The sequence below is a fragment of the Archocentrus centrarchus genome, chromosome 8 (genome assembly GCF_007364275.1).
Source record: "Archocentrus centrarchus isolate MPI-CPG fArcCen1 chromosome 8, fArcCen1, whole genome shotgun sequence".
Taxonomy (NCBI): domain Eukaryota; kingdom Metazoa; phylum Chordata; class Actinopteri; order Cichliformes; family Cichlidae; genus Archocentrus; species Archocentrus centrarchus.
This window is the reverse complement of record NC_044353.1, coordinates 21,353,913-21,376,043: the sequence shown is the minus strand read 5'-3', so window position 1 is coordinate 21,376,043 and position 22,131 is coordinate 21,353,913. Positions and strand designations below refer to the sequence as shown.

The window sequence follows — 22,131 nt, the reverse complement described above, 5'->3', positions numbered from 1 at the left end:
TTTGGATGTAAGCTGCCTGGAATAACTAAGTAGGCAGGGTGCTAATCTCACGAATATGCAAAGCTGTGGATACCACGGACGCTGGTTAAGAGGCAGAGTGGTTTGAGCGGAGTTTTTAGAGAACATTTACAAAAACAAAAACAGAAACAACTTCCACAATAAGAGGCGTGATTATCAGAGGAGTGACGAGTGGAGGTCTGTTTATGATCCCGCCCGAAAAAAAAAAAAAAAAGACAGAGAGAGAGAGAGAAATCGTGGATCCGTGATCACTTGACACGCGGAAATTGATCGAATCATCAAGGACCCTAGTAAAACTAGAGATAAAACTATTACCACTAATAATAAAATACATCTTTCCTACAAGGCAAGTTTCTTTTCGGAGGTCAGTTAAATCTACCTGAGTTACCTGTTGGAGAGGTGAGCGGAGCTGCTCTCACTGGAGTCCAGGTAAGAGATTCCTAATATACAGTACAGTAACCTGCATTGACTCTGCTTATCCTTTACCTCATATTATTTATACCATCATCATCATCATCATCATCATCATTTTTTTAAATTTAAATTTGCCGTTTTTTACTACCGTGAAATTATCGTAAATAATGTGCTGTCCTTTGAAAAGCATGTCCTGTTTTCTGGTTCAGTGGGTTTCACATAGTTATTGAGCCTGAGCAGCAGGACAATGTTCTCATCCCACACAGACACCTTTACCTCAAAACTTCACAGTTAGACAGTTCTTATAAAAACAATAATTTTTTTAATCTAGTCTCCTTTTTACTTATATTAAAGGTACATTCAGAACAGGAAAAATAAACAATAATCAAGTTGACATTGAATAATAATTGGTTTGAAAATGTATCCCTACAAATTCATTCTACAATTAAAATAAATGTAATTGCTGAATGAGACCAATGTATGTAACAGGGATGCTGGGTAGAAATACTCATTATGTCTCGTGGTAAAATGCTGAAATTATGCTTTTCCTAATTAGGTGGTCTTTGGAGGCTAGAGTGAACTGTGACTACAGGTCACTGTAGAATGATTCCATTTTATAATTACAGCCACGGTTATAGTACATAATTCCTGGATTCTTCAGAGACCTGAATGAATGTTTGAATTTACAGTAATTAGTATGGCACATTAAGACTCCACAAAAGAAAAATGAGATCAGGTTCATGTTGAAACTCCAGTTGAATGGCACAATTGTATATGCACGGTACTGTTCATTCATATTGCAGACATAGTAATATTTTAACCCTTTCATGCATGAATTATGAGAAACTCAGTCAAAAAAATTTTTCCTGAGTGTTTTCATTCCTCTTTAGACATGAAAAACAAAACAAACAAACAAACAAACAAAAAAATGCAATTGAAATTTAGTTTATGAACCTATTTTTCATGGAGTTACAAACATGTCCACTCAGCTGCACTCCATGTGTTTGACTTTTAAACCAGAGAAATATGTATTTAACAAACCAACAACAGAACATGATAGTGCATCCCCAGATCCACTGTCACTACTGCTAGCATTGACTAATCCTGATCCTGCTAATTAAATTCAAATAACAAAAATAAAAACAACCTCCCATGATTGGCTAACAGGTGGCAGTATATGGGATGATACACAAGCATCCACTGTGTTGGTTGATATTCAACCATAACAACAAAACACATGCATATACAAGAGAACAACTTTTGAATAGTCAGGGGTGCAGCTAATGAAGTCTGTAACTGCAATATTTACATGCATGCTGAAATGATCACATTTTTTTTGTTTGTTTGTTTGTTTTTTGTTACAGAAGTTAACCTAAAATCTGCAGTGAAGCAATGGACCCAACTAATGTTCCAAATGGATGTGGTTCCGACATCAGCTCCATTTATTATAATCTGTGTGATCTGACAAAAGTTTGGGGGGTCGTAGTGGAAGCTCTCGCTGCTGCTGGTGTAGTGACTTCCTTTGTCCTGTTTGTCATTCTGATGGCCAGCTTACCATTTGTGACAGACAAGAAAAGAAAGGGTATGGTGGCCCTGCAGGCCAGCATTTTAGTGTTCACACTGGGTCTGTTTGGACTTAGTTTTGCCTTCATTGTGGGGCAGTATTCTACCAGCTGTGCTGCTCGGAGGTACCTGTTTGGAGTACTCTTTTCAGGCTGTCTGGCCTGCCTGGTGATGCACGGGCTGTGGCTTGCCCTGCTGCAAAGAAGAGGCCGGGGGCCCAGGAGCTGGATGTTGTGGCTGGGAGCCCTTGGTCTCTGGCTTGTTGAAGTCATCATCAATACTGAGTGGCTTATCATCACAATGGTCAGGAACCCAAACAGAGGAATCATCGTTCCTGACCTGGCCTGCAGCATTGTCAACTGGGACTTTGTGATGGCCCTCATATATGTAATGGTTCTGCTGCTAGCTGTGGTGCTAACAGCTGTTCTCTCACTAACACACAAGCAAAAGGAGTGGCGCCGAGATGGAGCTTTTATCCTGGTCACAGGGCTCTTCACTTTGGCTCTTTGGATAGCTTGGATTGTCATGTACATCTACGGGAACCAAGCAGTTGGGAATCCCAGCTGGGATGATCCAACTCTGGCTATAGCAGTGGTATCAAATGCCTGGGTATTCCTCTTCTTCTATGCAATTCCAGAAATCTGTTTATTGACTGAGGAGGACCCAAACAAGGAACAATCCCATGATGGAGAAGAAGTCTATCCTGCCACAAGCCTGGTTTATGACAACATACTTAAGGAGCCAGACCTAACCCAGCAGAACGTCTACATAGAAAATAAAGCCTTTTCCATGGATGAGCCTCCAGGTACAGCATAGCACATTATGGTCTACCATTAATTTGACAGTGACCGTTTCATACTGTTTAGGTGGGTGCTGAATCAATAAGCAGAATCAATAATTAATTAATCAGCAGGAATTGTCTACATTTCATTGAAACACACATTTGGATTATTCCAAATTGACAACCAAGCACAGGTGTGGTATATTAAATGATGCAACAATGTGGCTAATGAAAACCATTTATGTGCCCGTACTGGCTCTTGTGCAAAAGTAAATGATTGCAAAATAAATCAAAAATCTTATTTATGTTGTGAAATTTTTGCCCTTTGGTGAAATTATATAACACAAGTAGATCAGTCACTTACTTTGGCATAACAATCACTGCAATGCAATCCAAAGTCTATTGCTTGCAAGTCTTACATTATCACTTCACATTAAATACTGAAATAAATGAACAGGTTTAGCCGTTTACAATGGAGAACCCCATCTGATATCAGCCAGTACGGATACTGTGGATACATTACAATAGTATCATTTAGAGTATGTAACCCACACTACACACCATGTGCTTCTTTTGTTAGAAAATATCCGGGTTGTGTATGGTGCCTGATTTTCCCCAAGAAATGCTGAATATATTGATTTGCCTCACTGCACAATTTTAAATGGCAGATTTATTAAAGATGTGCAATTTCAGATTTTAATACCAGTTTTGATGTTGAGCCCATGCTAAGTCTGAGCTACAGTAATCTGCAAGAGTCTTGAGCCTGCCCCTCATGTCTTTATATTTTGCTAAGAAAATGGGAACTAGATGCAGCAGTTTATTGAAGCACGTGCAAACATACCTGACAAGACAGTACGTAAGCCGAAAACACAGTTTGCACAATTCTACCAAACTTGAAAGTCAATATTTTGCATGGCCTGAACTCTCTTAGGCAGCTTTCTTGTAATTTTGTTAAATACTCTTCATAAATAGTTCTCCAGATTTCTTGAAGTTTATTTGGATTTACTTCTGCCTTCTTGCCTTCTGACAGTGTTCTGCCAGCTGTGCTCTACAGTGGTACCTGTTTGGAGCATACCTGTCAAGTCTCCCGTTTTGGCTGGGAAACTCCCATATTTTACCCCTCTCTCCCGCTGTCCTCCCGTATTATTATTTCCCCGTAAATTTCCCCTATTTTAATATAATAATTTTAAAAAGCATTCCTGTGGTGCTCCAAAATGAATTCTGTCACAAGGTTAATGCCAACAGCGGGAAACAAACCCAGAAAAACAACTGGACCTCAGTTGGCCTCACTGTTGTCAACTTAGTAGCGACTTTTTTTCCAAAAAATGACTCGTGACAAATTTAGCAACTTTTTCTGGTGACATTGGCAAATTTTGGAGATAGACCATAAACCTGAAATCCTCCGCTGTCGCCGTGTTTTGTGTACATAAAGCCTTCTTACTGCATCACTTCGTACGCTTTAGCATCGCCCAGACCTCACTTTGACTCCACCCTCCAAACCCTGGACCTCACTTAAACAGCCTGTCTACCCGTTCCCTCCACTCCCATCCCCTTGATTGCATCTACATGCAAATGACCAGTTATGCAAATTAGGTGATGACGCCATATAGTGACTTATATTTTCAGCAGTGGAAAATCCATGTGTTTCATCTATCAAGGGATGCTTTTACTGCATTGGTAGTGTGCTCAGTATCATTTCCACAGTGAAACATGAAGCCTTAGCTAATCATAAGCTTTCTAGATGACATGACATGGTGGTTCAAAACCTGACAGTACTTTTCTGAATTTAAAACACCACTGGCTGAAATGCAGCCACAAACCATAACAGACTCCACTGTGTTTTACAGATGCCTGTAGACAACCACTGTTGCCATGACGTCCTCCATACATATTGATGACATATTGAACCAAACATTTAAAATTTGGATTCATCATCTATAAGACCTGTTGCAGCTGGTTTTCAGTCCAGTTCTTGTGTAATTTGGCATACCTCAGCCTTTTCTCCCTGTCTTTCTGAAAGATGGGTCTTGATAGCCACCCTTCCACTGAGGCCATTTCTGATGAGGCTTCAGTGAACAGTAAATGGATCAACTGAAGATCCAGATGCATCTCTCAGGTCTTGTGTCAGTTCTTTGCTAGATTTTTTCCTATTTCTTAAGAACGTGACTTTCAGATATTGGTCATCTGCTGCAGGTAGTTTTAAGGCCAGCCAGTTCTTTTATCCTCCACTTGTCCAATTTCCTCAAAATTTTTAAGGACACACTCCACACCGTCGTGAGATATGACAAACTTCCAGCTAATAGTTCTTCGGGAATCACCTTGTTAGTGCAAAATTCAATTTCATGTTTGTCAAATTGTGTTATCTTTGGTACTTTTGGAGATTCAACTAAAGAAATGGGAGCAAATTATGTGTTTTTGTGACAGGTTGCTAGGAACAAAGTGCCCAAAGAAACAATTGCCCAAAAATAGTTTCGATTCAGACTTAAGTGTTAAGTGACATAACAAGCAAACAAAAAAATACAAACAACAACAACAAAACTTTCTTCTTAAAATGGTCAGGTACAACGACTGAAATGAATATGAGTGAAAAAGCAGCCAAAGAAAACTTTAAAAGACCTTCAGAAAGCCTGCAACTCAAGCTCAGGACCACTTAACAATTACAAGAAAGTCTGGCTCTTTGGAAGCAAAATAAATATAAAGAAATGAGGGGTAGCTCCAGACTTTTGCACAGTACTGTACAAGAACAACAAATATATTCAATAATAAATAGTAAAATTACCTTTTTTTCTGATTCTCCCCCACCTTTCTATATCACAAATCCAGTGTCTCCATATGGGGCGTACAATGGTATGTTACGAAGTTGCGTATACCAGCCCACTGAGATAGCCTTGATTGCCAAAGGTTTGACAAAGGTGAGTGTGAAAATGCTATTTTTGACCACAAAATGTCCCCTTTCCATCAGATTACATGTGAAATAATCACTATGTGTGTTTTCACAGAACGACCAAGACTCCATGATGCCTCGAGCCACACCCCTCCCTGTGGGGAATCGCAGTTCCCTATCCTGTTCTGTGGATTCCTTAACATCTTCAGGACTATCATGAGATAGCAGCCTGAGTTGTACTGCTACTTACAACATCATGTGGTTGTTACAGCAATTAAGTAAATCTGCACTGGGTTTTTCCTCCTCAGAGCTCAAGGATCAGATGTTTTATATCTCTTTCTCTTAAGTAATAGCAGAGTGAATGTCCAGTGTATGACTGCTTTGTTTCCATTCATGCTTGTGTGCTGTTTGCTCTGTTCGCCAAGGCCACACGTCATAAATAGAAGATTTTTAATGACTCTAACGTCACTGTTGCCATTGATAGATTACAGAGGCTATATATATATATATATATATATAGCCAAATAGAAGTTTTTCATATTGGAAATGCACACCTCAGCTCTTCTGTTTCAGTTCTGCTTTGATCACCTTTATAAATATTAATTCAAAAAAAGATGTGACATATCTTTATAATGGAAATGTAATAAATTTACCCTGTAGCTACAAGAAAGACAAAAAATCATTCTGCCTTTTTGTTGTTGTTTAAACTTCCCAAAGTGGATCACAACTGACTAACTGTAGGTTTATGAAGGAGAAAATATAGAAAAGGATCAGGATCCAAGAGCTGAAGGCAGTGGACAAGCCTAAGTGTGTGTCTATGTGTGTATATATATGTCAATCACCATCATATGACATACTTGCTTACAAGGAGAGATACAGGATAGTAAAAGAGGAAGTGTCACTAGGATTTCCAAGTTTATTGCTCCGAGTATTTACATATGTTTGCCTAATAAGCCCGATGTTGCACTTGGCGCCGGGTCTGTGACATTTAGGTTTTGCTTCCGCACAGGAAACTACTGTACTCAGACTGATGCTGTTGTAACAGTGCTAGACCCAAATAGTAAAATCCCATCGATGAATTCGAATAACGTACATTCTTGTTTATAAATAATGAGCACATTTTAACATATTTATCTTTTTTAAATACTGCTGTGAGTACTGACAATTACAACTGCTTTGACTCACAAGAGGTACTCTGTCTTTTCTCCATGGATAAGAAAAACTGTTTACATGTAATTTATCTGACACACACACACACACACACCACTGTGGCTGCCTAGCAGCAGGCTGAACTGTCTCTCTCAGCAGCCATGAGCACTTGATTGAAAAAATTGCTCACTAGCAGGAAATTGGACTGAACAACAGACTACATAAGCAAATAAGATTTTCTTGTGTAATGACAACCTTTTGATCTGATGCAAAACATCTACTTAAAAAAAAAAGAAAGAAAAGAAAAAACTCTTGCATACTATCCAAAAGGAAACACTGGATCTGGAAGTAAACTGAGCATGTAGCAGAATATTTCCAATGAAACTATCTACGGTCTGGTTAGCTTCGATTAATGGACAACATTTCAGCCTTCCCAGAGGACCTTTGGATGGTTGAGTAACCAGTTCATACAGGGAACAATTGGCAATGTATCAGTTTCCAGAAGAGAGATTTCACAATACAAATACATTTTTTATTTATTTATTTTTATTTATTTTTTTTTGGGGGGGGGGGGGGGGGGGGGTATTACATATTAACTCCTGGTCAGTAAATTAAACTAAGAAGAACCAAAAAAAAAAAAAAAACAGCAGCAACTGTTAAATTCCTGATAATGTGAACAGCTGCCTTGCACACAGGTGGAACATGACCAGTGGTGAATGTGCTCAGCTCAAGGGAGTCAGCGCCTCCAATCACCAGCAGCTGTCCCCACTTAATACATTTCCTTGTCACTGTGACAACCATCAGAGGACAAACATGGACTGAGGGCTTTACCAGTCAAGCTGATTAAATAGAAGTGACTGGACCCGCGGACTAGATAACTGGAATTCAGTATTGACATGATCTGGTCATATTATCCAGCTGATCACTATTGCAGTACATTACCAATGTTACCTTTTTTGCTCTTTTCTTAGATTCAGGATGCTTAGAATGATAAAGTTGTTGAACAAAGATTTTAATGTGTACAGTTCGCCTCAAGTGCCAATATTTCAACAAAGGCCTTGTTCATGAGGGTAAAGCCTTTCAAGGATTACGGATATAAATAGCCGTGCCAGGCTCTAATAAGTGTTGCACACTTAAAAAGGTGATGTCATTTATTCCAAGATTTGGGCTATCGCAGAGGTACACATAAAAACAAATTGCATTTTTGTGTGTTTATTCTTTTTGAATAAGTTCAAGGTTAAATCTAGACCCTGAAAACAGCAGCTGCGATGGAATTCAAAATGCAAGAACAGCTAAATAGGTCTCGTGGGGAGATTTGCTTTCTTAACTGCTGATTCTGAACATCAGCGCTGAAGCAACGTTGATGAAAATTTCAGATTTATCCAAACGCTCTGGAAATATTGGGAATATGAAAACAAATGGCAAACATCTGTTGAGGATCATGTGAAATAATCCAAAACATCTAATAAGGCTTATTTAAGCCTTGTGGCTTCTCTCAACATAAATTATTCTACATAATAATTTTAGATATATAATATGGCACAATGCACCACCAATAATATATTTTTAATCAGCATGCTCTCTGAGGGCCATCCATGAAATAGGCTTTGTACAGGAGGCCTGCCATCTAGTGGGACCATTAAAAAACAAGCGAAAGTTTATCTCTTCTTGGAAACAATGATTTTACTGTCTATCACAAGTGATGCTCCCAGTATTTGTTTACCTGAACATGCAAATCTGAAACGACTGTAAATACAAAAGACAACCTGCCGCTGGAAATGCATCACATCGATGCATTTTCCATCAAACTGAGGCAACAGGTTTGTGTTTTTATTAAGGCATATCAAAGGCCATTCATTCTTTTAAATATGGCATCATTATAAAAGTGTCAGGTGAATGTTGTTTAGTATGCATCATACAGTAAAAGGGAAGTACAACGCCCTTCCAATCTTCCCATAACAAGCTACATTCACAACGCTCACACATTTGAATACTACTCAGACAGGCTGTTTTTTTTCCCCCTTTTTGACAGTCTGGGTGGGGGAGCAGTATGTTGCCCAAGTTCATTACGGTCCTAGAATTACAGTCTCCTCTTGAGCTACAGCAGCCCCCGACAGTGGCCTATAGATGCAAAAGGTTTCCCTTGACAGTCATCTTTATTGTGGTTAGCTCTCCACCTGGCACATCAGTCTACTGATGATTATTTAGCCAGTTTCTGCAGATCACTGCTCAGTGCTGCTGCCCCCCGACACTGACTGTGGCTGAGCCGAGCGACAGGCGACGTCAATGAAGGTTCTTGAGTTTTTGCATATTGGCGGTCCTAGCCTCGTGCCGCTGCTGTTTCTGTTTCTTAAGCTGACGATAGGCCTCCACTGCTCGTTCCCGCTCCTCTTCCATGATTCTCTGTCGGGCCATGGACGGCTTTGCTGTGGAGGTTGCAGCGTGGCCAAGAAGAGAGTTCAGAAGCAGCTCCTTTGATGCTTTCTGGACAATGAAAGAAAAAAAAAACCAAACAAACAAAGAGTTAGGCTTTTACTCAAACATCAGCAGCCATGAGATATTGCGATCGCTGCGTGGCGTGATTACCTGAGATTTGACCTGAGCTTTCCTGGGTTTGACATTTAAAGATGGAGGAGCCATTGTAACTTCACCAAAGGGAACATCATCTACAAAACAAAAACCATCATATGAAAATCTTCTTGCCACTCTGGTGTAGCCCTACGAGGACTCCCTTTTGCTGTCATCACTCCTTTAATTCTTCATTGCACAGCTAGATTTTGGTTCATGTTAACCTGACAGCATCACACAGTTGCTGCAGCTTTGTTGACTGCACAGCTGTGATGAGAATCTCCTGTTCTGCCACATCCCAAAGGCGCGCTTGGTTTGAGATCTGGTGACCGTGGAGGCCATTTGAATACAGAAACTAATTTTCATGTTCAAAACAAAAATCAGTTTGAGATCATCTGAACTTTGAGACATGGCACGTTATCCTGTTGGAAGCAGCCATTAGAAGATGGTACACAAAGAGATGGACATGGTCAGCAATTACACTCAGGTAAGCTGGGATATTTAAATGATACTCAGTTGGTACTAAGTGGTACTCAAGTGTGCCAAGAAAATATCCCCCACAATATCAGAGCACCACCACCAGGCTGCATTGTTAATACAAGGTAGGATGGATTCAACTTTCATGTTGTTTATGCCAAATTTTGGTCCTACCATCCATCTGTCAAATGGATGTATGTGATGAAAAAGAGTGTACATTTATGAAGCCACAGACAGAAAAGATGAGTAAACATCCATAACCATGTGGTCACTATTTATGACAGCAGTTAGAAGGCGTTCAACACTGCACCCATTGTGGCTTAACAGGAAAGCATGATATTATGAACTTGAATTGAGTGTTTACTTTAAAGTCAATGACTCAGGTGATTTGTTTTTGTGTCATTTGGTTTTATGTCTCTGCCTAAAACAGACAAGCTTTTTGTTCATGTTATTCTGAAAGCCGAACCTGAGATTCACAGTGGCGCTTCAGCCGGAGATCTGAACATTCCTCAGAGCAGTCCTGCAAGAACTTGCTTGCTGGTTCTGCACCCGTATGTGACCAATAAAACATGCAATGTTTGGTGGTATGTTACAGAAGAGACAAGCCCCCCTGATGCTTGGCTTTGAGCACTGATCTTGACAGCAGTGTTTCGTGAACCACGCTTCAGACACTCTTAAAAGAAACTTGGTCAATGAAAAGGAAATCTGGTTAATGCAGCCTCTTGCTGGTAATACCAAACACATTGAAAGTACAAAGAGCCTCCCAATGAACACAAATCCACCAAAACGCGGTCCAGTGTATTCACATACTTGCAGATGTTCCTTATAAAACCTTCATTTCTTACCTACAAACATCTCTTCTTCCAGCTTGTCCTCTTGTCTGTTCAGCTTTTTCTGCTGTAGCTTCTGTAACTTCAGTTTACCATACCTGCAAATAGAAAATCACAAACATACAGTACTTCACAAAAGTCTTGAGTGACCCCTCATTTTGATAGGAAAACGGGGCAAAGGTGAAACATGTGCAAATATAAATATATATATTAAGTTTATAACACAAAAACTGTTTATGTAATTCTAAATGAGAGCAAAAGTCAAAATATGGTAAGACCATCTTTATTCTTCAACACAGCTTGAACTCACTCTCTCACACTGCTTCAGTGATGTTGAGGTCCGGACGGTATGCTTTTACTATATTGGCACTGTGTTAGGGATAACTGCCATGATGAAAAATGAAGACTCTTTTTAGATGTTAGTGCATGGCAGATCAGATTCTGATCTTTTTCTACATTTACAATTCCATCAATTTAGACAAGATCCCAACACCAGCAGATGAAAATGCAGCCCCAAACCCTGACAGTCCCCACTGTGTTTGTAGACACTCAGTGTGTCTCCTGATTTGGATTCATCACTCCATAAGACTGGTTGTCGCTGGTTTTCAGTCTAGCTCGTGTGCATTTGGCATACCTCCGCCTTTTCTCTCAGTTTCCCTTTCAGAAGAATGGCTACATAACAGCCATCCCTCGATCGAGACTATTTCTGATGAGGCTTCATTGACCAATAGATCGATTGACTGAAGGCCCAGATACATCTCACAGGTCTTGCATCAGGTCTCTGCTGGATTTTTGCCTATTTCTTATGGACATGACTTTCAGATCCTGTTCATCTGCTGCAGATGTTTTCTTTTAGGCCTGCCACTTGTTTGTTCTCCACTCATCCAGTTTCCTCATATTTTTTTAAGGACACACTGCACACCTTGCTCAGAGAGGTTTCCAGCTAACAGCTCTTCAGGAATCACCTTTTTGATACAAAATTATTATTTCATGTTTGTCAAACTGTTGTCTTTGGCCCTGGAGAACTACTGCTCAAGGCCACTAAAAATTACAAGAAAATCTTTAAAAGTTAGAAATATATTTTTAAATATTTTTAAAAAATATATGTGGGATAGCTCTACCGCTTTTGCACAGCAGTGGATTAGAGTATGCATATTTATTTACGATAATACTTCACTGTTATTTGATCTATGGCATGCAAAGAAAAAATATCAGTACCCAAAAACCTGCAAAGAATCCCAGTTATATATCAGGATAAGCAAAGAGCATCTGTGCCATAAACACCATTATAAGGCTTTGGTTTTAATTTAAACTGTACTCACTCCTTCTTTCTGTCAGATCTACTGTGCGCAGGCCTCTCTTGTTTGTCTGTATCCATCTCAGGCTGTCTGTCTACTTGGTTCTTGGAGAGGAACATGATGTGTTTGGTCTCACGCTCCATCCGCTGCACGTAAGCTTTCTCGCTTTCCAGTTTGCCCCTCTTGAAATGTGGGATAGGTATGTCTCCATCCTGAGAATACTCTGGCTTATCTTCAGGGAAGATGGGTAAAGAGACAATAACGTCATCATTAGTTAGACACAAAGTCACGACTCTATAATGTATTAAAAAAAAAAAAAGTAAACAACACCCCCACCCGCTCACCCTCTTTCGGCTTTTTGGCTTTTAGGGACCCCGTTTTCATTCTGTCCTTGGCCTTCATTATTTCTTGTAGTTTGAAGGGGATGTGTTGAAGATGGTCCACTTGTTTGGCTTTCTTGGGTTTATCACCTCTTTGGAGCTTCGTATTACTGAAGGTTAGACAATACAGACAGGATCCAGAAAAAAAGGAATACTTTTTTTTTTTTTTTCAGGCACACGTCTTTGCTTAAAACTCTGTCTGATTTAATCTGACAGTTCGCAGCTTGACCTGGAGAGCCAGTAACAGCTAGCTGCTGCTGCTAACTAGCTTAACTAGCAGCTTTTCTATTACACATTAGCTTCCACACGTTACCTTGGGCGTTGTCCGGTTTTTCCCTCCTGTTTCCCCGAATCGGGTACTTTGTTCTTCTTATTCTTCCCCATGCTACAACGCTTTATTTGACTGCAAAGCAAAGCAACACAAAACAACACAACACAACACACGTGGAGCAGCGCCCTCAGCCTTCTACTGAAGCTCAATCTGAAGCTAGGAGTGAAGGATAGAGCACTCACTCTGTAGCTTTTTTGGGTCCTGAACAGGACTCACAGGTTGAGTGGCATTTACCAGGTATGCATTTACCACTGTTACACACTAATGCAACAATGGTATTAATGGTAGTAATTCCACGCTTATTTATCAACTCACAGAGTCGTGGGAAAATATAAATACACTGAGCTTTTTACAACTTTGGCTTCTCAAAAGACCTAAAGTGGAAGCTCGAACATTGGTGAGAACTTTAAAAGTAAAACTCTTGCTTTAATGCCAGTGTATAAATAAGTTAATTGCATAAAGTATGTACTGTCTATGAAAAAAGTGAGAAAAAAATACATTTTATTGAAAGGTACAATGATTTTATCCGAGAGGGATACACATGAAATGTGAGACGATCTTTGGTCTGGAGGCCAACTTCATTGGTTCAAGAGACGCTTGCGCTTCCTGCCACCGCTAGAGGGCGTCGTCACATCAGTTTTGGATTACAAGTTACTCATTTCACGAGAGATTACTGTTTGGTTCGCCATCTAGACTTCCACTAGCAGTCTACTGCCCAGTTTGGTGAGTTGAAGGTCCCCTCCTGGGACCTATGCCAGGAGAGGTGTTCCCAAGGAGGTGAGTGAGCAAAAAAGAGGTGAAAGAGAGATAAGAGTACCCAGACATTATCATAGGTTGTTCACTTTTAAAATGGCACACATATTGTTGTTCAAAATTTAGATTTGTATATGTATGTACAGTACCAATCAAAAGTTTGGACACACCTACTTATTCAATGTCTTCATTTTTTTTCCTACATTGTAAATTAATACTGACGTCATCCAGACTATGAAGGAACACATCAGGAATCATGTAATAATCTTAAAGGTGTTAAACAAACCAAAATATGTTTTAGATTCTTCAAAGTCGGCACCTTTTGCTTTGATTACAGCTTTGCACACTCGGCGTTCTCTCAATCAGCTTTGTGAGGTATTCACCTGAAACGGTTTTCCAACAGTCTTGAAGGAGTTCCCAGAGGTGCCGAGCACTTGTTGGCTGCTTTGCCTTCACTCTGCGGTCCAGCTCATCCCAAACCATCTCAGTTAGGTTTAGATGTTGAGCTGTTTGAGCTACTTGACCTCTGTGAAGCATTTAGGTGGGCTCTTATCTGGAGTGTCGTTAACTTGCGGTTTCTGAGGCTGGTAACTCTGATAAATTAATCCTGTGCAACAGATCTTCACCTGAAGGTTTGTGTCTTGTTTTAATTTGAATGTTCAATAGCACTCAAACTGCCCAACAAATCACTGTGAGTCCCAGAAATCTTCTCTTACCTGTGGTGCAGGTGGAACCTCGGATTCTTCTTCTCTTTTTGTCCTAAAAACAAACACAGACTTTTAATGAGCCGACACAAACTGTGCAGTGACGGTGTTTCATCAGTGATGTAGACATGCACTACAGGACAGCTAGTACACATGCACAAACATGAGCAAAACACATTAACAGATGCATAAATCTATGCCGAGTTACACACTTAAACTCTCTCCCACGACTGCATTCACAGTTGCACTCTCATTTATACTGAATTCAGCCATCGCCTTTGGCCTCTGCTCCTTCAAAAAGCAAATGAAGGCATTTGGCAGCTTCTTAAAGTACGTCCGGTCTTCATCCTGCCGGTTATGATGCTTCCTCTCTCTACAGGAATAAAACACAGAGTAGGAGTACATGTTACCGCTGTGTACAACTGTGAGGAAAGTATTTTAAAAACAGTAAAACTGAATCAAAGCACCGTCAAAGGAGGCTGATTACAATAATTCACACAGGCATCTGCAGACAAATACCTGCAGATCATCAGCCAGTCCCACTCAAAAAGAAGTCTAAAAGCAGTCAAGCAAACTTACTTTGCAGTGGGTGTGTTGAGTGGAGGAGCAGAAGAGGCAAAATCACACACCAACACACCATTCCTGCACAGATACAGAGAGACAGATATGAGATAACAGAAAGAGTGTGCAGCTGTGTGTTGTACTTAGAGTACTCTGACAGGACGCACATACTGGACCATGCTATCAGGAAGCTTGAACACATTGTTACACTGGAAACACACAAAGCGCAAAACAGGTGATCAGACAAGCTGCAATAGTATCATCTATCCACCAGGTGGCAGAATTAATCCTCTCTTTTAGACGTAAACACTGAAACTGACCATGTGACATCTGTGAGACCAAAACACATCTGGAGGATTGAAACATGCAGATGAATAATCATAATATGCCTGAATGTTTCTGCTGAGACTCACAGAGGTCAGTCATATGTGGGAGACCACAGTGTGGGAACAGGAGCTTACTGGGTTTGAAGGAGCAGCAGGAGGAACAGTGGCTGCTGTGGGGACCCTGTTTACAGGCCACTGATACAGCAGGCTCTATGGAGGGATGGAGGAGGTTCAAAATTCATAATACTGACACTTAGACCACATGAAGAGCAACACAGAAATACAGTATGTGTAGAGAGACTAAACCCTTGGTAATCTAATATTCACCAGATTTAGAGACGATTGCATCTCCTCATCCACAATCTTCATCATGGCCAGATCAACCTCCTCGGGGACCCCAGGGCAGCAAATAGTTGGTGGGCCCCCACTGAGCCCACAGTACATATCACAATCCATATTCCCTTAGAAACCAAATTAAAAGACACAAAACACAAAACAGTCCTCAGAAATCTTAATATTTGTTTTCTGTTTGGAGCAATTTTTTCTTTTTTTGAGTGTGGATTGAGTGTATTCAATATTTCTAATACAGTATGCAAAGTAGTTCATCAGTTACTGAAGAAATCAGCTGTTGTTCTTCAAACTTCAAACACATAATGCTGCTTAATAGCAGAGCCGGCTCTAGCCATTTTGGTGCCCGAGGCGGTTTGAAGGTTGAATGTGGCCCCTTGGGAAAATTAGTTTCCCACCCCTGATCTAGACCCGGCTCTTGAGCATTGATGGTTGGAATCTGCAAAATCATGCACATCATTTGGACAACAGTCATATAAAATGAGTAACAGTCATACACATGAGGGGCCATTCGGGACATTATTATTGAAACATGCTCACACACCACTGAAACACTCTAACAGCCCCTCATAGGCCCTGTCCAGTAAACAATGTTTAAGTAATCCTAACACAGGGAGGAGGAAACACCGTATTTCTTTATCTGAAATAAATGTTTGAACTCTCATTGAATCCACACTGTATGTTGACCTCATGAATTTAGAATGTCAAACAGCTGATCATCAAATTTGATTTATCAGCTGGGCATAAAAAATACAGCAATAAAAAAGGGGAAAAGGGGTATCATTTAGTGTAAAGAATATAATAAACAAACAGTAATCCACAATTAATATAATCACTGTTGGTTTCATAGTTAGTTGTAGCTCATTCAGCATTTTGACATTTATGTTTCCATCCTATGTGCTCCTAAGGTCTCCATGGGTTTGAGAGGTGTGAAATGACTTTTGCATAAGTCACCGTTAAAAAAAAGTTTGCTGTATTAAATACACCCCCTGATCTGAGGCATCTTTTCAGTATTTTTTTTTTTGTACAGGTGACATGAGGAGTGAGTGTCCATACATGTGCCCGATGAGTACAGATTACAGCTGTAGTAAACCTTCACATGAACGGAGCAGGTGTGTGTTTACCTGTGAGAGGGAGGGAGGGAGGCCGGGATGGATTACCAGCCATAATGCAACTCAATCTGAGAGACTGCTGATGAAAGGGGAATGTCGCTGTTCATGCTGGTAAGTTCTCGTCTTCAAGTGTTACATAACATTTGCAGATAGTGGAAAAATAACCCACAGCTCAGTGCTTCTATTTGCACATATTTGAGAGGTTATGGATATAATACTCAAATAATCCCTGTTCAAAAACATCTGCACTTGCCTCTTCAGGACAAAGGTCTGTTCAGGACAGTCTCAGGAACAGGAAACTGCTGCCCCCACCCCCCCACCCTCCCAAATGCCAGTAGGCCAATCCCTCATGAATGACCTGCGCAGGTACAAGTGATGAGGGAATCATCAGTTTATTGGCAGGTGGGGTCATAATCTTCTCTAAGACTGTACAGTATAAATGGACTGCGCTTATCATTTAACAGCAGCCCAGACCTCTATCACACTACCCTCGTAATCAGCTACCAACAAAGCAGCACAGGGGTGAGTAGATGAGCTTAGATAATATTTTTTTTAGATGCTGACCGATTTGAATGCTCTGATTCTTTTTGGACATAGAGGCTGATTTTATCATAGGAAATTTATTATTGTTATATATCAATTTTCATCCTTTTGACTTAAATTTCACAAATTTTTAATACTTAAAAGAAAAGTGGATTTCCTTTTCTAGAACTTTTTAGCATTCATCCAGGAATGTAGGCAGCAGTTTATTGTCCAGAATAGTAAGTACTTAATCAGTAATTTATGGACGGATGAAATGTTATTGGAATAGAAATTCAGTCTGTGCTTCCTTTATTGCATAGGCCTGTATAGCTCTGTCAATGAGGTATTAATTCGAAAGAGTTGATTTTATTGGAGGCATAAAGAGCAGATTTATATATATATATATATATATATATATATATATATATATATATATATATATATATATATATATATATACACACACACACTAACATACAAATTGCATTGATTTGCTTTTTTTTTAACTGGGAAAATAAATATATAAATTAAATTTCAAGCTATTGTCAGGGTAAATCTAGAAGCCACTTCAGCACATCCTCACAGTAATCTGATTATGAAGGTGCTTTGAAGCCTGAAGGGATCGCAGTGTTTGATTAGTAACACGAGCACATGTCTTGATATGAGCACATTTCTTCAGTTGTTTTTTTTTTAAAGATTTTGTGACTGCAGTCAGATGTCTAAGTCAATGTTTCAGGCACTGCATTTTTTAAATGACACAGTGACTGTTCCCAGTCGGAATAACGGAAGCATGAATATGGAGGTGGCCAAACCCGAAGGAAAGACCGGCAGCAAAGCTCCCCTCAGAGCCACGGGCCCTGGCACCCCACGCAAGTCTGCGCCCAAGTTCAAGCAGAGGAACTCGCGGCAGTTCAAGAGCAAGCCGCCCAAAAGAGGAGTGATCGGGTACGTCTCTCTCTTTGATAAGCTCCCATGAGTCATGGAAGTTTGTCGAATTTCCTTCATTAAAGCTTGACATTTTCTTTCCTCACTAGTTTTGGAGAGGAGATACCAGGAATGGAAGGCCTTGGAACTGGTAAGTAGAAAAAAATAAGTCAGGCCATTACGCCACCAAACCCTACTTACACACATACACATGACACTACTGTTCTTTTGATTTGTTTTTTTCTGTTTTAGACATCACTGTAATCTGCCCGTGGGAAGCATACAGCCATCTAGAGCTACATGAACTTGCTCAGTATGGCATCATCTGACTCGTTCTCTTTTTATATCTCAGAAATGTTTTGATATTTAATTTCAACAACCTTCACCAATACTGGCTAAAAATGTAATATGTCTTTATATGTCTGTGAATCCTGTTTTTTTTTTTTCTTATATATTTTATATGGTAAACCTAATTTGATGATGATCTCAAGCTGCCATGTTCACACACTGTAACTTGAATGTGTTCTTGTGTCATTGCTCGAGGCTGCGGTTTTAGCTAGACGTGTGTTAGCTTGGTTGCCTGCCAAGAGGAGTTTCAGCACAACTGTCAGCGCCGTCTTTATTATATTTAATCAAACTCTTGAATAAATCTTGAAATTTTAAAAGCAATTTCAGTGATTTGATTTTGTCCTTTTATTTAATGGTGTTTTACCAACCCACGCTGTGTGTGAGAGATGTTGCATAATTCCCATTCTAAAGGCTGTATTTTCCCTCTATTAACAAAAAGAAAGAAAGAGGGTAACAAATGTGATCACTGGTGATCTGTAAAGTGGCAAGCCTGTCACTTAAAACTGCTCTTCCATCTCTGTGATCATTATGGTACATTTAGTGGTTGTTGGAGCAGTTGTGTAGTGTAAAAGAGAGCAAGATGTGTTTGAGTGTCTGTGTGAGTGTGTGCAATATTAAAGCTTATTAATGCTGGTGACAAAATCAAATATTGCTTGTTTAATATGTTGCAAAACCAGTGTTAGTCATTTAGTTTTATGGGGTTTGCCCAGGTAAAAGGGTGAAATACACTCTCTGGCCACTTTATTAGGCATACCTGGCTGTCTGGTTGGAACCCTTGGAAGAAAGAAACATACCAGATTCAAAGTCACTTGACCATTACATACTGTTCATATTTACATATGGTCCCGGTTAGAATTCCCTTATAATAAGTGTCTTTACTGCATGTTGAACTACAGATCTATTTAGAATGCTTAACAAGTCCGTCTGATATTAATAAATGCATGATTAAGTTCATGTTTGTAAATGAGAACTGGTTCTCAAACATTTTACCTGGTAAAATAAAGGTTAAAATAAAGTTTCAGAAAGCAGGGAGAGTGTATCTTTTTAGGTTTTCCAACACTGAGTTTTGGAGAAAAAAGATCTACTGTAACAGAATATCATGTCCTTTTTCACCTGAGACATGAAAGCATGAACAGCCATAATGCTTTAAATACATTTTATTAAGGGTGAAATAGCAAGAGCATTCTGGAGCTGTTGGAAACACTGTGCTCACTTCTATATCATAAAAAAAAAACTCATAACTACCATCTCTAATTATCAATAACAATTCAATATTAATTAACACTCAGAACACAAAACATTCAAAAACACTTGCTCGTGGCAAACTAACCTGTGCTTTCAAAGCAGTGGCAGGAAACCTTACATGTGTTTCAGTGTCTCAGTCACTGAAACGGCAGCTCAGGTGCCTTTACATCTTCTAACCCAAAGCCCCTCTGTTGATCTCAGCTCAGATTATTTATTTACATTGCAGGTGCTTGTGCTTGCACAGCGAGTATCATATCTGTGCTAAGGCACCCTCTGACCCCTGTATGTCCTCTGTTTCTCATGTGCACCATATCTATTTCACTGCTTTGAGATTCCCCTCATGACCCTTCAAAGACCAGTACAGTATGTACCTGCCGCTGCATGAACCTGGTCATATGTGGTGGGAACACAGACAGTGTTGCAACCGTCTCACAAAGAAAAACACAGATACGACACACACAGACTCCCTAAAACCACCATGTTCCTTGATTTGACCCACATTGGTGGATCTAAAATCCATATGAGTAGTTATAGGTCAAATTTGACCTGAACAGTGTGTAAAGGTTAAATCACCTTTCTTGCCTATTCTCATACTGAGTTGTTGAGTTGCTGCCATATAATTGGCTGATTAGATATTTGTGTTTATAAGCAGATGAACAGGTGTACCCAAAGAAGTGGCCAGTGATTATATGCTGTCCTTGAAAACTGAAGGTATTTTTTAGCACAGCAGAGGTGTATAGCTATTGCCAAACTGCAATTAAGAGGTAAAACATTACTTTTATGTAAAAGACTTAAAAAAAATAAATAAATTCTTGGGATTTTCAACATTTTCTCTTGATAGTTTGTGTTGGAATTTGCTTTCCTCCTTTAAATCACGCCTCATTTCCATTTGCAGTTCAATCTGAAGTTGAGTTGCTTTAAACTTGTGACAAACAATGTCAGAACTCACTGAACATTGATCAGCATAATGCTGTATTCATCACTCCTTGTCACATCTACGCTTTATGACGCTTGATGCGTTCCATCAGTCGTAGGGTAATAAATAGCATCAGAATCTGGACCCCAAATATGATGGTCACAACTGTTCCTAACAGGCCCTCATGCTGCTCGATCCAGCGAGAGATTCCACCCAGGCAACCTCCCAGGAAGATCACACTCTGAGCAGTAAATTCATCCAGTAATTGGGCCCCGACACCACACTGAGAGTTCCACACTGTGCCGTTCTCCAAGGGATCTACACAGCACGTCGCAGGGACGCCGCAAGCCAGCACTCCTGGAGCTGAGCAGTTGTAATATCTGAAGAAAGGGGGGGGAAAAAATCCAATAAAAACCTCACAGCTCATTAACTTGTTCAACTCATTCCTACATCATGACCAACTGGCTTTGATATACTTTAAAAAAGTAGAAAATATTTCCAAGCTGCTCACATGTTAAACTCCCAGTCTCTGTAGTTGTCCGCCCCACAGCACTGCAGATTTGACTGAATCTCATCTGTGATGAACCTCAGGTCCAGGTCATCTTGGTAGCGTGACATTGCAGCTAACATACCTGACCGCAAGTAAACTCCAATCTGATCTCGTAGAGTGTGGGCCAAAATGGCGATGATGACTTGGGCTGTAATGAGCACCAACACAGTGGCTGAGAATAGCTTCAGTAAGCAGTGGTTCTCTCTTAGGGCACCTACACAGCCTGTCAGGCACAGCATAGTGAGCAGAAAGCCCACACTCACAAGTATGAGCATTGGGTCAGTGCCGATACTGCCGATCTTCTCCTGAGCAAAGGATTCCTTGCTGATGAGACCCCAAATCCCCAGACCAAGAATCATCAGGCCCAGAACTGTGAACATCAGATTGCATAGGATCAGAAAGTATTTTAGGAAATAGTCCCCCAAAGAATAACTGTAATAGGGATGGATCCTTGCAAATTCATGACTGTTGTGTTCCTGTCCACTATTTGTCCCTGCTTGAAAATCAGCAGTGACCAAGCCAAGCTCCTCAGCATTGTTTTTTGTAGAGCCTGTCTTTAGACACACAAAAACAAAGAAATAAAGCCAACTCAGAAATGTAACTACACACAGGAACGCACTATTCTGAAACAAACTTAATAACAAACCTACCTTTGGTAAGAGTGGGCTGGTTTCATTCTGAGTAGCGTCTCTTCTCAGCCATGGCCAAGTTATTCTTTTCATTGGCAAAAATCGCCTCATCTCGTCAAACACTGGGAGATATTAGCTGGTCAGAATGACACAAGGTAAAATGTAACACAGAGCACTCATTTCCTACAATACAGAGGAGCATGTGAGCTGAGGTGGTGTAACCATTGCTGTGTTTAGCCTCAGGCGTGGGATTTCTTCATCATGTGAGAGTCACAGTGAGGGGATTAAAAGGGTATCGCAGCATGTTGGAGACACACACACACACACACACACACACACACACACACACAAGGGGATCTGAATAGCACAAACTATGCTCGATTCAAGACTCACATACAGTAGGAGAAATAATTATTTGCTCTCCTGCTGAATTTGTAGGTTTGTTCACTTACAAAGAAATGAACAGTCTCTAATCCTGGTGGTAGTTTCATTTTAATGGA

At 40.1% G+C, this 22,131-nt stretch overlaps 4 protein-coding genes across 5 annotated transcripts; 2 read left to right on the top strand and 2 right to left on the bottom strand.

Annotated features, from left to right (window-relative positions):
* Nucleotides 1-76: 76 nt before the first annotated feature.
* Nucleotides 77-6,273, top strand: LOC115784885 (G-protein coupled receptor family C group 5 member C-like). Its single transcript, XM_030736271.1, has 4 exons — nucleotides 77-447; nucleotides 1,797-2,800; nucleotides 5,600-5,688; nucleotides 5,776-6,273. Exons 2-4 carry the CDS (start codon nucleotides 1,825-1,827, stop codon nucleotides 5,878-5,880), a joined length of 1,170 nt encoding a protein of 389 aa, XP_030592131.1. The 5' UTR covers nucleotides 77-447; nucleotides 1,797-1,824; the 3' UTR covers nucleotides 5,881-6,273.
* A 1,532-nt stretch (nucleotides 6,274-7,805) lies between these two features.
* Nucleotides 7,806-12,851, bottom strand: ccdc137 (coiled-coil domain containing 137). The gene is made up of 6 exons (XM_030736384.1): nucleotides 12,676-12,851; nucleotides 12,327-12,472; nucleotides 12,007-12,214; nucleotides 10,700-10,782; nucleotides 9,396-9,475; nucleotides 7,806-9,293 (listed from the first exon to the last, which is right to left on the bottom strand). Exons 1-6 carry the CDS (start codon nucleotides 12,744-12,746, stop codon nucleotides 9,093-9,095), a joined length of 789 nt encoding a protein of 262 aa, XP_030592244.1. The 5' UTR covers nucleotides 12,747-12,851; the 3' UTR covers nucleotides 7,806-9,092.
* A 4,035-nt stretch (nucleotides 12,852-16,886) lies between these two features.
* On the top strand, nucleotides 16,887-18,612 carry pde6ga (phosphodiesterase 6G, cGMP-specific, rod, gamma, paralog a). 2 transcript variants are annotated; one of them, XM_030736385.1, is made up of 4 exons: nucleotides 16,887-17,019; nucleotides 17,781-17,964; nucleotides 18,054-18,094; nucleotides 18,196-18,612. In XM_030736385.1, the coding sequence occupies exons 2-4, from the start codon at nucleotides 17,810-17,812 to the stop codon at nucleotides 18,270-18,272; spliced, it is 273 nt and encodes a 90-aa protein (XP_030592245.1). In that variant the 5' UTR covers nucleotides 16,887-17,019; nucleotides 17,781-17,809; the 3' UTR covers nucleotides 18,273-18,612. The 2 variants fall into 2 exon arrangements, with proteins under 2 accessions (XP_030592245.1, XP_030592246.1); XM_030736386.1 differs by having other exon boundaries at nucleotides 16,961-17,019; nucleotides 17,794-17,964.
* An 869-nt stretch (nucleotides 18,613-19,481) lies between these two features.
* On the bottom strand, nucleotides 19,482-21,801 carry tspan10 (tetraspanin 10). The gene is made up of 3 exons (XM_030736322.1): nucleotides 21,653-21,801; nucleotides 20,964-21,556; nucleotides 19,482-20,832 (listed from the first exon to the last, which is right to left on the bottom strand). Exons 1-3 carry the CDS (start codon nucleotides 21,740-21,742, stop codon nucleotides 20,532-20,534), a joined length of 984 nt encoding a protein of 327 aa, XP_030592182.1. The 5' UTR covers nucleotides 21,743-21,801; the 3' UTR covers nucleotides 19,482-20,531.
* Nucleotides 21,802-22,131: the final 330 nt, after the last annotated feature.

Bases quoted from the DNA above. Each gene is read 5' to 3' on its own strand.
- ccdc137 (XM_030736384.1), bottom strand. From the start codon at position 12,746: ATGGGGAAGAATAAGAAGAACAAAGTACCCGATTCGGGGAAACAGGAG. The intron at 12,215-12,326 runs GTGAGCGGGTGG...TCTTCCCTGAAG, and splicing joins AGCCAAAAAGCCGAAAGAGG to ATAAGCCAGAGTATTCTCAG. The intron at 10,783-12,006 runs GTGAGTACAGTT...TTCTATTTGCAG, and splicing joins AGATCTGACAGAAAGAAGGA to GTATGGTAAACTGAAGTTAC.
- pde6ga (XM_030736385.1), top strand. From the start codon at position 17,810: ATGAATATGGAGGTGGCCAAACCCGAAGGAAAGACCGGCAGCAAAGCT. The intron at 17,965-18,053 runs GTACGTCTCTCT...TTTCCTCACTAG, and splicing joins CCCAAAAGAGGAGTGATCGG to TTTTGGAGAGGAGATACCAG. The intron at 18,095-18,195 runs GTAAGTAGAAAA...TTTCTGTTTTAG, and splicing joins AATGGAAGGCCTTGGAACTG to ACATCACTGTAATCTGCCCG.
- LOC115784885 (XM_030736271.1), top strand. From the start codon at position 1,825: ATGGACCCAACTAATGTTCCAAATGGATGTGGTTCCGACATCAGCTCC. The intron at 2,801-5,599 runs GTACAGCATAGC...TCACAAATCCAG, and splicing joins TTCCATGGATGAGCCTCCAG to TGTCTCCATATGGGGCGTAC. The intron at 5,689-5,775 runs GTGAGTGTGAAA...GTGTTTTCACAG, and splicing joins TTGCCAAAGGTTTGACAAAG to AACGACCAAGACTCCATGAT.
- tspan10 (XM_030736322.1), bottom strand. From the start codon at position 21,742: ATGAGGCGATTTTTGCCAATGAAAAGAATAACTTGGCCATGGCTGAGA. The intron at 21,557-21,652 runs GTAGGTTTGTTA...GTGTGTCTAAAG, and splicing joins CCAGCCCACTCTTACCAAAG to ACAGGCTCTACAAAAAACAA. The intron at 20,833-20,963 runs GTGAGCAGCTTG...CCCTTTCTTCAG, and splicing joins AGAGACTGGGAGTTTAACAT to ATATTACAACTGCTCAGCTC.